We start from the raw sequence: 12,224 nt of genomic DNA, 5'->3' as shown, positions 1-12,224 counted from the left end.
ATGGTCCTCATGATCTGATGTGCCCCCTTTTCCTCCCCCCACTACTGCTCTGATCTCAGCTCCTACCCATCTCCCTTTTGCTCACTCTCATCCAACCACTCTGTCCTCCTTGCCATTTCTTTAACTTAGCAGCACATGCCTACCCCAGGGCTTTTGCACTTACTTTCTTCTCTGCTTGGAATGCTCTGCCTCAGATAATCCACGTGGCTAAGTCCATTACCCCCTTTGCTCAAATCTTTGCTCAAATATAATCTCTGAATTCCTATTTAAACCCAAACTTCCCACTCAATTATCAGTCCCCCTTCTTGGTCTTTATTTTTTCTTCAAAATGCTCATCACCAGCTGATGCCTTTTACGTTTGACTTACTGTTTGGTTATTATCTGTCTTTCCCACTAAAACATAGGCTCCGCAAGGACAGTGATTTTTCCTCCTTCTTGTTTGTTTGCTTTGATTTTGGATCACCAATGCCTAGAACAGGGTTTCACACATAGTAATAGATGTTCTATAAATATTTTTTATTCTTCCTATTTCTCAACAGAAGCTGGCAATCTGTCCTTTTAATTAAATTCTGTGCTTTTAGAATATTGGCATGATTTTACTTAAAAAACAAAACAAAACACTGCATGGGCCAAACAAAAGATATTTTTCAGCTGGGACCCTATTCCTGGAATGTCCCACCCACCCCCAGACTCCGCCTGTTTGAGGCCCTTGACACAAGTTGCATTTCCCACACCATCAGATAATCTGAGTGAGTTTTTCCAGATTTCTAATTGAGCAGTGATATGCTAGACTCAGGGGCAAGAGGAGAGGGACAGGAAAAAGACACAGAGAGATGGAAGTGACTGGGTGCCATCCAAGCTGGTGGCTGCAGGTTCTGCTGTGAAGCATCTGGGTGAATTCCAAGACTGTGGGGCTGGGAGGCCGAGCATGGCGTCGAACTCTGCAATTCTGCGCAGGCAGTGGCAGCTCCGCCGGTTCCCTGCAATGCCCTCAGGTGCCCCGTGCCCCTTCCTGGCGGCCTGTCACAGACACCTGCTGCAGCTCTGAAGCTAAATGGGCTTTCAGGGTTGGTTTTTCAGCTCATCAGAAAGCAACAGAAGACCAGGAGGTTCTGGTGGTTGAAGTTCCTGAGCAAACAGTGCCAAGGAGAAGCAGGCAGAACAAAATGCAAAGAGGGAGAAAGGCAAGGTTCTGGAATCCGGCTTTTTCAGGCTTGGGACGGAGTGTTCATGGTAGTTTTAGATGCGACGTGGCATGTTGCCTAACACCATGCTGTGCAGGGGGGCAGATCTGGAAGGGGCCTGGCTCTGCCACTTACATGCAGATTTATTGAGTGCCCACTGTACTCATCAAGCTTCGGTGAAGATTTACTGAGCATCTACTGTATACCGTACTCAGGACTGGCTACAGAGTGAAAACACAGGCCCTCTGTTCAAATCTTATTACAAATCTAAAGATGATAACAGCAGAGCATTAAGGTAGGTTCGGGGCCCTTCCGTGCACAGAGCCCTGGGCGACTGCCTATGTTGTAGGCCCAAGAAGCTGGCTCTACATGCACTGGATGTACAGCTATTGAACAAATCTGGACCCAGCCCTGCTGTCATGGAGCTTACAGAATAGGTAGATACGCAGTAAATAAAGAAGAAAAACAATAATTGCAAATCACAACAAGTATTTTAAGGGAAATATACAGTGAGAGTAAGCAATGGGCTAAGAGGAGGTGACTTAGCATAGTCAGGGAAGGCTTCCTGGAGGAGGTGATATGTGAGCAGAGAGACAGCAGAGTATGAGAAAGAATCGGCTGCATGAGAGTATGAGGAAGATGCCACCAAGGCAGAGAGAACAGCAGAGGCAAGGGTCTGGTAGCTGGAAGAGCCAGTGTGAGGGGAGTGTGGTCAGAGATACAAGGAAGGTAGCAGGCGGAGGGGCCTAACAGTTCTTTGAGTCATGGAGAAGGCATTAGGTCTTATAACGGGCAGCCACTGGAGCAATTTATTATTTTAAAATTACATTTAAAAAAATCTAAATGTTCATTTCTTTTTAGATCACTAACATGGTTGCAAGTCCGAAGGGATATATTGTGAAAATTCTCCTTCCCAGCTCAGCTTCATCTACTCACTTCCTCTCCCCAGAGGCAAGCAATGTTCTCTGCTTCATGCTAGTTCTCTACAGAGATACTTTGTGCATGTATCCTGCCTTCCCTTGTGCAAAAAGTGGTGTTGTTCTGGAACGTCATCCTGCCTCTTGGTCTTTATACCAGGCAGTTCATCTTAGTGATGCATCCGTATCTGTCATAAATAATCTCTTTATTCTTTCCAGCTGTGTAGTACTCCCCCATCCACAGGTGCACCGCCCTCAAACCAGCACTTAGTTTCAGGCATTCAGATTACTAAATAGAAATGCTTTTAAGCAGGACCTTGGGAAGCCCACTTTAACTTTCCATGATTCAGTTTCTCATCTGTAAAATGGGGATAAGAACATCTACGTCAAAGGCTGTCCTGAGAACTGAACAAGATAAAACTTGAGAGGCACTTAGCATGTAGCAAGCCCTTGACATGGGAACTGTCAATTATTGCTGTTGTTGCTCTTTTTTTTTTTTTTTTTTGCTGTTGTTGCTTTTGTGATGGAAAGCAGATTGTTCCTTGGAACTTGCTCCAGGACTGGGAGGCCATCTGTGTCCAGGAAAAAGAGCAGGAGCCTCTGGCTTCTGGTGAGGCAGTGATTTTACCCTTTCTGAACTTGAAGCTGCAGGCCTGGATCTGAGCCATGACTTTGGCCTGACTGAGCTGAAATGTGTGATTTTCTCAGCATCTCCAGGGCCGGGGGCTGGGTGGGCACGTCTCTACTTGTTTCTGAGGCTGAGAGGTGGGAATACAGTCAGGGGCTGATGGTCACCAAACACTCATCAGGATTGAACAATCTAAAACCAAGGGGGAATGTTCTGTAGGTACGAGCAGAGTAGTGATTAGCACATGGGCTTTGGAGAGAGTTCAAATCCTGGCTCTGCTTTGTTGGTAGCTGTGTAATTTATTAAGCAAGTGGCTTCATCAGTCTAAGCCTCAGTTTCTTACCTGTAAAATGAAGATATTATCACTTACCATTAAAGCAAATGGTGAAGGCATGGAATTTTGCACATAGTTGACACTCAATAAATGTTACTCATCATTGTTGGATAAACTATATAGTCTAGGGGAAGTAGGAAAGAGGAGTTCCCATTCTGCAAGTGCTCACAGCATGTCAGGGACCGTGGTAGGTGCTTAAACTCACCAGCGTGGTGACACCAAGGTTCTGTGGGTCCTAGGGCGGAATCCTGTATAAATTATCTGACACATGCATCTCTACTTTGCTCCTGATATCAATGGTGGGTTTCCCTCTGCTGCTCCTCTGTGGGGCTGCAGGCCTCCTGTCCACTGTGGCAATGGCTTCTCTGTAGCACACAGTAGGAGGCACGGGGGGCATCTGAAAATGTCAGAGGCTTACCATTGGATTTTTCTCCCCTTCTATTAACTCAAACCTGACATCTTGGCTGGACTTAATGGAGCATCGTCTATGGGCAGGTAGGAGAACTTCTTAGGATCATCTCCTATCAGATTAGAAGGTGATTAAGTGGCTTGCCCAGCGTGATGAACTCAGGGATCAGAACGTCACTGTCCCAAAAGTCTCCCTTCTTCTCTCACATGAGGTCAAGTTCTCTAGAAGCAGAACCTGTGATGGGATTTCTAGGACAGGGAAGCAGTATAGGGCAGTGGGGGATGTGGCCTCAGCCGGATCCCATGGAGAGCTCTGGAGCATGCTAGCATGCGCCCCTCCTGTAAAGGACATCAGTGGTACCTGCTAGCCCTCCCCTCTTCCTTCCCCCTTCCCTACCCCTCAGTGAGGGCCTGCCTGTGGACACATGACCTCCCTTCTCTGGGCTCACTCCGCTGGTGTTCAATGCCTCAATGACTCAGGTATTCACTCTCCTGGCCCAGGCCCAGTTGACTGGGGCACCCACTGGACTGGCACCTGAGATGTGAAGTGCCTTGAGAACCCTGGACGGCCAAGCTGAAATAACCCGTACTGTCCAGGGTGGCTTCTGGCTTGGAGGGTGGAGTCGGTTGCTTTCCACAAGGCTGTCAGCCAGCGCTCTTGCTCTTTGCAGGCAGAATTTTAATAGGAAATGAACTCCTGGTGTGCACGACTGGATGCTGGAGAGGGTGGGCAGCCAGCTTCCACCTTAAGGGCAGCAGAATTTGGAGATCAGAGTTCATGGAAGGGGACTGTGTAACCCTTGCCCCAGCCCTCCTTGCTTCCTGGGACCACCCCCCCTCTCTGAGGGCAGCTTTATCTCTGCTGCAAAGCAGGAGGCAGGGTATCCAAATGAAAGTTCTGAGTCCAGTCCAGGGGCAGCCGAGGAAGCCCATCACCTGGGACAACCTGGGCCTGAGGCTCTCAGCGCCCATAGGAGTCCCTCCTTTCTTTCTATTTTCCAAGCAGAAACAGTGAAATGATTGTATGACTCTGGGAAGATTACATCAACCACAGGGGAGCAGATGAAATGGCTTTTCTTTTCTTTTATTAAATTTTTATTTATTTATGATAGTCACACAGAGAGAGAGAGAGGCAGAGACATAGGCAGAGGGAGAAGCAGACTCCATGCACCGGGAGCCGGACGTGGGACTCGATCCCGGGTCTCCAGGATCGCGCCCTGGGCTAAAGTCAGGCGCTAAACCGCTGCGCCACCCAGGGATCCCTGAAATGGCTTTTCTATAAGAAATTCCCCTCCCACGTGTGCAGCCCTCAGCCCCTCGAAGATTTAATAACCCCTCCAACTGCACGATAGGAGGGAGAGTACTGTCCCTGTTCACCTCCCGGCTTCTCCAACTAACTATTCAGCATCCCAGAAAACAAGGCCAGGTTGTACTAAAACCTTCAGGGAAATCAGGACCCACTGGATGCAGTGATCCACCTTCTGAAGCTTCTGGGGTTTTCGTAATTAACTAAATGTAGTCTCCCTGGTCTCTCCCCTTTACTTTTTGCAGGAGAGGCAAGGCGGAGAGCTTCGCAGAGCCAGAAGCTGGGCTCAGTTCAGCTGACTGCCTTAGTGCTGAGGGAGGCTCATGCATGCATTCAACAAATATTTATGAAATGCCTTCTATGTGCCAGGTGCTGTGTGAGGTGTGGGAGATTAAGAGAGAACAGAACAGAATGCGTTCTGCTAGGCGCTCACGTTTTAGAGATGAGAGACGCAGACTCTAAGCAAACAAACAAGACATATAATACATTTGGGCAGGGATGTGAGCTATGAAGAAAAGGAAATCAGAGTGACAGGGGCTGATTTACCTTATTAGGGGTGAGGGAAGGGACAGAAAGTGTACACATGGCTTTTGTAGATGTATGTGTCACCCAGATCAAGATACAGAACATTATTACCCTACAGATGCCCCCTCCTGCCTCTTCCCAGACAATACCCTCCCCAAAGTTAGCGGTGGATTTGCTCCGATTTCTACAACCTTCAAATAGCTTTGTCTGTTCTTAATTTTCATGTAAACACCATTAAATAGAGTGTCCTCTTTTGCTGCTGGCTTCTTTCATAAAACATAATGTCTGCGAGATTCATCCCCACTGTTAGATACACCAGAAGTTTGTCTTTTATCGTGGACCAGTATTCCACTGTGTGTACAGACCACATTTATCTATCTACTCTCCTACTGATGGACATTTGGATGGTTTCTAGTTTTTAGCTGTTATGAATAAAAAAGTTACGAACATTTTTGTACGTGTTTTAGAACGTGGTCATTCTCCTCTTGGGTATATACCTAAGAGTAGAATTCGTGAACTGTAGGGTAGATGAATGTTTATAGCTTTAATGGGCCTGCCAGTTTTCCAAAGTGGTGGTACCATCTCCCTTCCCCTAACTTCACTAAGATAGAGTTCATATATCCTATAATTCACCCCTTTAAAGCAGACAGTTTAGCGGCTTTTAAGTATCTTCATACAGTTGTGCAACCATCATCACAATGAATTTTAGAACATTCCCATTCCCCCCCAAAAGAAACCCATACCCCATAGCCATCACCTCCAGCTCCCTTCCCCTCCCCCAGCTGCTGGCAATCAAAATATGGACTTGCCTATTCTGGACATTTCTTATAAAGGAAATCATGTACTATGTGACCTTTTGTGACTGGCTTCTTTCACTTGGCATCATGTTTCAGAGGTTCCTCTGGGTGGCAGCTGTCAATGCTTTATTTCCTTTTTATGGCTATATGACTTTCCATTGCATAGATACACTGCATCTTGTTTGTCCATTCATCAGTTGGTGAATATTGAGTCTTTTCTATCTCTTGGGTATTATGAATATTATGAAATGCTATGAGCATTTGCATACAAATTTTTGTGTGGACACATGCTTTCATTTCTCTTGGGTGGGTAGATAGGTGTGGAATTGCTGGGTTACCTGGTAGTTCTGTGTTTAACTGTGGAGGTGCTGTTTTTATAAGCTGTGAGTTATGTTTGTGAAGATCCTGGCTGCTGTGTAGAGCATGGACTGAAGATGGCCAAGGGTAGAAGCAGCAGGATCCGTGAAGAGGAGCAGGAGCAGATAGTAGTGGTTTGGATCAGCATCGCAGCGAGCCAGGCAGAGAATAGTATAGGCAGATTCTGGGTCTATTATGAAGATCAACCCAACATGATTTTCTGATGACTTGGGCGTTAAAAAGTATTAAAAAAAAAATAAGGCCAGGATTGACTCCAGGGTTTCGGATCCCAAAGTTCACCAAGCCAGGTTGACTAGGAAATGAATCCAATGACATCCCCCAGTAGGAAGACCCTGGACAGGAATTAAGAACTCTGATGACCCTTCCCTTGCTAGACACATTGCCTTGGGTTAGTAAATGAGAAGAATGTGCAGTTAAGGAAGCAGGCTCTCCATTCTGATCCCTTTCTGCCACCAGGGAAGCTGTGATGTTCAGTAGGAATTTCCATCTGGGGGCCTGAGTTTTCCCCATCTAGGAAGTAGAGAAGCTGGGTGTAGTTCCCTTTCTTCTCTGCATCCCCTAGAGTGCTTGGCATAGAGTAGGGACTTGAGAAATAAAGAGCAGCTAGGTAACTAACTGAGTGATGTCCTCTCTGGGTTCCTATTTTCCAGGAGCACTGAATTTCAGCCATGACTGACACTGTATTTAGCAACAACTCTAACCGTTGGATGTGTCCCAGTGACCGACCTCTTCAGTCAAAGTAAGTGGCTGCATCTTCCTGGGAGTGGCTTATGTGGAGTCAGAAAGTCCCTATGGTTCTACACTTGAAGGAAGAAAAGAGTAGCCAATAAAAAAAAATAGAATTTCCTTCCTGGGAGTGGGGAAAAAACTGCCCTGGTGGGGGTATCGTCACAGAAACTTTGCTGACTTTGCTGCTCTGAAGGTTGATATAATAAGATGAAATTCTGAGCTGCATGTCCCATATTAGAGGGGTGTCATGGTGTAATGATAAGAGCACTGACCTGCTGGTTAGAATCAGGCTTGGCTCTGCTTCTAGGTCTGAGCTCATTTACTGTGTGATCACAGGTGAGTCTTTGCCCCTCTCTGGGCCTCAGTTTTCTTATCAATCAAATAAGGAAGTTGGACTAGGTCACAGGGTACAAACTGGCAGGCCATCAGCTGACTCTGACTTGCAGAAGTGTTTTCTTACTATTTGTTTTCAGCCTGGTTATTTAAAAATTGGGCAGTGTGACATAAACATAACTTCAATTACAGAATAATCCAGTGATTATCATACCCGAATCAGTGACACATTGGATCTGTACCATTCTAGCTCATGAGAGCTGATACATTTTCAGGCATTTTGCAGCCCGGTTATTAAACACAGCCATTCTGAAAAATTGAGTTTGTAATTCTGCCATTAAATTATATTAAACATAAAGGATATAAGTACTCAAAATTAATCACTTAATTATTTTACAACGTTTTGGTGTTCTCCGTGTTATGTATATTATACTGTATATATAATGATACACTGCTGCTTCCTACTTTTACATTCAGTGGGGCTTTTTCCCATTGTTAAATCATCAATTGTTAAAAGTTTACCAGCACGCCATTGCCTGTAGTGCTGGCAATCTAAGTCTGCTGTTTATCATTCCTGTAGATTTTCACTCAAAATGGCTTGTTTCTTTGAACGCTTGATAATTTTATTGCGAACTCCATCTGTGAGAATCCTGGGAATCTATGTCGGGGATATTTTTCTTCAGAGGGATTGGCACTCTTGCTCCTGCCAGGAGTCAGGAGTGCCACTCACCCAGAGTAACATTAGCTCCTTCAGAGGGTCCTGGCTTAATGTTGGGGTCTCAGATTGAGCTTCAGATCAGACTCTGGAACACAGTGCTGGTATTTGCCTTGGACTTACTGCTCGCAGTTCACTGTCCAGGGTTCTGTTTGCTGGATCTTCTTTTTCCTTTTCAAAAAATTGCCTTACAAAGGCATAAATATGTACCTTGAACAGTACAACCTTAAGTACAATTTGATAATTGTAAAAACACATGTGTATACCCATGAAGCTGTCTCAGCAGTCAAGATGAAGAACAAATCCACCCATCCCAAAAGCTCCCACGTGCCTCTTCCTCCACCTCCTCCCCCGCCCATATCTAGGTAATTGCTGGTCTTTTGTAACTATACATTAGTTTGCACTTTCCAGAATTTCATATAAATGGAATCTTATAGTGCAAGCTCTTTTGGGGGGAAGAGATGTCTCTTTTCTTTTTCTCAGCGTAGTTTACTTCATGATCCATCCTTATTGTTCCAAAACATCCATACTGTTTTGCATAGCAATTGTTAATTCCTTTGTATTGCTGAATTCTCTTTCATTGCATGGATATACTACAGTCCGTTTATCTGTTTGTCTACTGATGGACTCTGGGCTGTTTCCAGTTTGGGGCCAGTACTAATAAAACCTCCTATAGAGATGCTTTCCTTTCTCCTGAGTAATTCCTTTTTTTTAAAAAAAAAGGATTTTATTGATTTATTTGAGAGAGACAGAGAGAGAGAGCATGAGCAGTAGGGAGGAGCAGAGGGAGAGTGAGAAGCAGACTCCCCACTGAGCAGGGAGCCCGTAATGGGACTCGATCCCAGGACCCTATTAGGATCATGACCTGAGCTTAATGCAGGTGCTCAGCTGACTGAACCACCCAGGCACCCCTCTCTTGGGTAGTTACTTGGAAGCAGACTGTCATACTTGCATGATAGGTATATGCTGGACTTCTCACAAAGCAGCCAGACTGTTTTCCAAGTTGGTGGTGCCATTTTACATTCCCACCAGAAGGTATATGAAAGTTCCAGCTTCTCTGCCTCCTCCCCAGCACTTGATATGATCAGTCTTTCCAGCATTAACCATTCTGGTGGGTGGGCAAGTGGCATTTCTCTGTGGCTTTCATTTGCATTTCCCTGCTAATAACGCTGAACATCTTATATAACATTTGCCATTCATATCACCTCTTTGTTGAAATATCTGTTCAAACCTTTTGTCCATTTTAAAATCAGGTCATTCCTTTCTTGTTAAATTGTACAAGTTTTTCTTTCATATGTTATAGATGAACATCCTTTTTTTGGATACACATTTTGCACATCTTTTCTCTTGGTCTATGATGCGCCTTTTCTTTTTCTTAGCAGAATCTTTTGAAGAGGAAAAGTCTTTATTTTGAAAAAGTCTGTTTCATTCAGTTTGGCAAGGAGAGGCAGTGTTGAAGAATTCCCTCACTTTCTAGCAATCTCAGAACTACATTTAAAAAGGTTTTGCCCTGGGGCGCCTGAGTGGTGCAGTCCATTGGGCATCAGTCTCTTGGTTTCGACTCATGTTGTGAACTCAAGGTCCTGAGATCCAACCCCAAGTCTGGCTCCATGCTCAGCGCAGAGTCTGCTTGGGAATCTTTCTCCCTCTGCCCCTCCTGTTCATGCTCTCTCTCTCTAATAATTAAATAAATCTTTTTTTTAAGGGTCTGCTCTAATTTACCTAGGACTTAGTTATATACTGGTAAAGTGTCTTTCTGAATATTTAGTCCACCTATATTCTCTGAAGCAAAAGCCCCTGTCTGCTTACTTCCATCGAAAACCTCCAGTTCTATGATTTTACAGTTTGGAAGGCACCATGGAACTCTGTTGGCTTCCTTGTCAGGAGGAAACTTCTAGGCTGCCAAGCCCTTCCCATGGTGTACTCTTGGAGCCAAACTTACTTTGCAGAGAGTATTCCATCAACCCAAAATTGTTTCTCTGTAAGATAAACAGTTGCCTGAAGGGTGGATGGGGGTAAAATATTTATTTTATTTAAGAAATGTCAGTTAATTAAAAATTCCATCCATCAGAGTTTACTTTAGTCAATATGAAGCCAAACAATTTGCCCTACAATTAAATTAGAATTATTCAAACAGTCTGGACGCGGTTTCATTAAAGTGCTCCTGGGCTCCTATGAAACATCTTGTATTCTGCGTGCATCCGGCTGCCTTGTTTGCTCCTGTGTTTCCTTGAGATATTAAAATTATTTTTCAAATAAATGCTAATGGGTGAATTATAGTCATCACACATGCTAGCTAGTCTGCTACAGCTAATGCAGATGCTTCTAATGTCTTTCTCCAGTAAATTAAGAAATCTAGTCTTAATTAACTGCTGGCCAGCCAGAGACATTTACCATTTTTGTGATTTTCAAATGCTTTTGTGATTTTCAAATACCTTCCTCTCTCAGCCTCCTTGAATCTAATGACAGTGTTTGAAAACACAATTGTGATTGTGTTTAAAAGATGGGAACGCATCTGCTTCTTGCTTAGGTAAGGCAGTTGCTCAGCTCCCTGTGTTGGGAATAGATGGGGAGAAATGCTGTTGCCTGAAAGTTGCTATTTCTCTATAGCTTTCAAGTCTGCAAGGCACAGAGTACCAGGGGTCCGGAGCAGACACTGAGGCACAAAGGGCGGCCATGACACATCTATGATTGCTCACCTAATTAATGGAGATGCTGGTCTCCTTTCTAGAGTTGGAGAACTTGCTTTCCCAAACTGGGGCGCTGCAAATGAATGACCTGCTGACTGTTTGGGGTTCATGGCCCTCCCCTCCATGTCTTCCTTATTCCCCAGGATGATGTTGGCCAAGCTATCATTAGGTGATTTCTCTTCAGTACCCAAAATCCATTATTCAGATATATAAACGATCAACTCAGTTAAGTAATCAGCTGAACTGACTGGTCATTTTAATCAGAGCTGAGGAGTTTACAGCCCTACATTGCAGCAGCCTTTTTCAGATGTGCTGAAATAAGATAATAATGACTGGGGCGGGGGGCGGGGAGGTGTTGGGGGAACCAAACCGGAAGTAAGTCATTGCAATTTACACTCTATGTTTGTTGCATCCAGACAGTGTTGGCATTGTTAAGAGATGTCTTTCCTAACTTTATTCATTTTTTTTCTCTCTCTCTCCTTTCTTTGCCTTCCTTCAGTGATAAAGAACAGTGAGTATTTTGATACTTTGATTTTTTTACAAACTGAATTTTATCACTTTTCTGATCAAATTAGCTTTGGCTCTAAAGAGAGCTGGTTAAACAAAGGAACTAGCGAGTTTTACATTTCTAAAAAAAAAAAAAAAAATCCCCAAAACCAAAAAACAAGTTTCTTGAGGGAAAAAAAATATAATATTTCGAAGAATGATCTTGGTAAAGGATGGAAAAGCATTACTTAGGAGAGCCCTCAATTTCATCCTCGTAATTTGTGGGATCCCAGCAAATTTATTGACCACTTTGTGCCCACTTCTGCAGCATTTACCTTGGAACAATGTTCTCAGCTAAAGACAATGTTAGCTCACATAACTGCTATCGTTAATAAAAGGTGACAAGAAATGGAACAGAGCCTGTGGGAAGTTATGTGCCACACATATGATCTCTGTCACCTCGTGGGAGGTCATTCTGGTTTCCCAGTGAAGTGCCTTTGACGCAGAGGTCCTGTCTCTGCTTACAACATTTGTGTTTTAAATTGGATTCATAAAAAAAAATTGGATTCATTTCCTCAATATGCATGACAGATTGGATGCTGTACCAATAAATGAACAGTCAAGCTGCAGAGCAGGTCCGGCTTTGGTTGTGTGTGCACACTGAGAAGCTCTGGAAAGCCATTTTTACCCTTCCTAAGATGGGGAAGTTATCACAGAGCCAGCAGTAAAGCACCAGGTCTGGCATCAGAAAACCCAGGTCTGGGTCCTGCGCTGGTACTCTTTCAGTGTGGCCC

General features: G+C 44.3%; 1 protein-coding gene across 1 annotated transcript in view; it reads left to right on the top strand.

Annotated features, from left to right (window-relative positions):
• The window catches only part of RPH3A (rabphilin 3A), a 98,289-nt gene that overhangs the window by 26,633 nt on the left and 59,432 nt on the right, over positions 1-12,224 (top strand). Inside the window, 2 exon segments of the mRNA XM_055322867.1 lie at positions 7,128-7,216; positions 11,444-11,455. Coding sequence (XP_055178842.1) covers positions 7,146-7,216; positions 11,444-11,455 — 83 coding nt within the window. The 5' untranslated portion in view covers positions 7,128-7,145.

Source organism: Nyctereutes procyonoides, unplaced genomic scaffold (genome assembly GCF_905146905.1).
Source record: "Nyctereutes procyonoides isolate TBG_1078 unplaced genomic scaffold, NYPRO_anot_genome, whole genome shotgun sequence".
NCBI lineage: Eukaryota > Metazoa > Chordata > Mammalia > Carnivora > Canidae > Nyctereutes > Nyctereutes procyonoides.
This window is presented reverse-complemented; position numbering and strand designations above follow the sequence as displayed.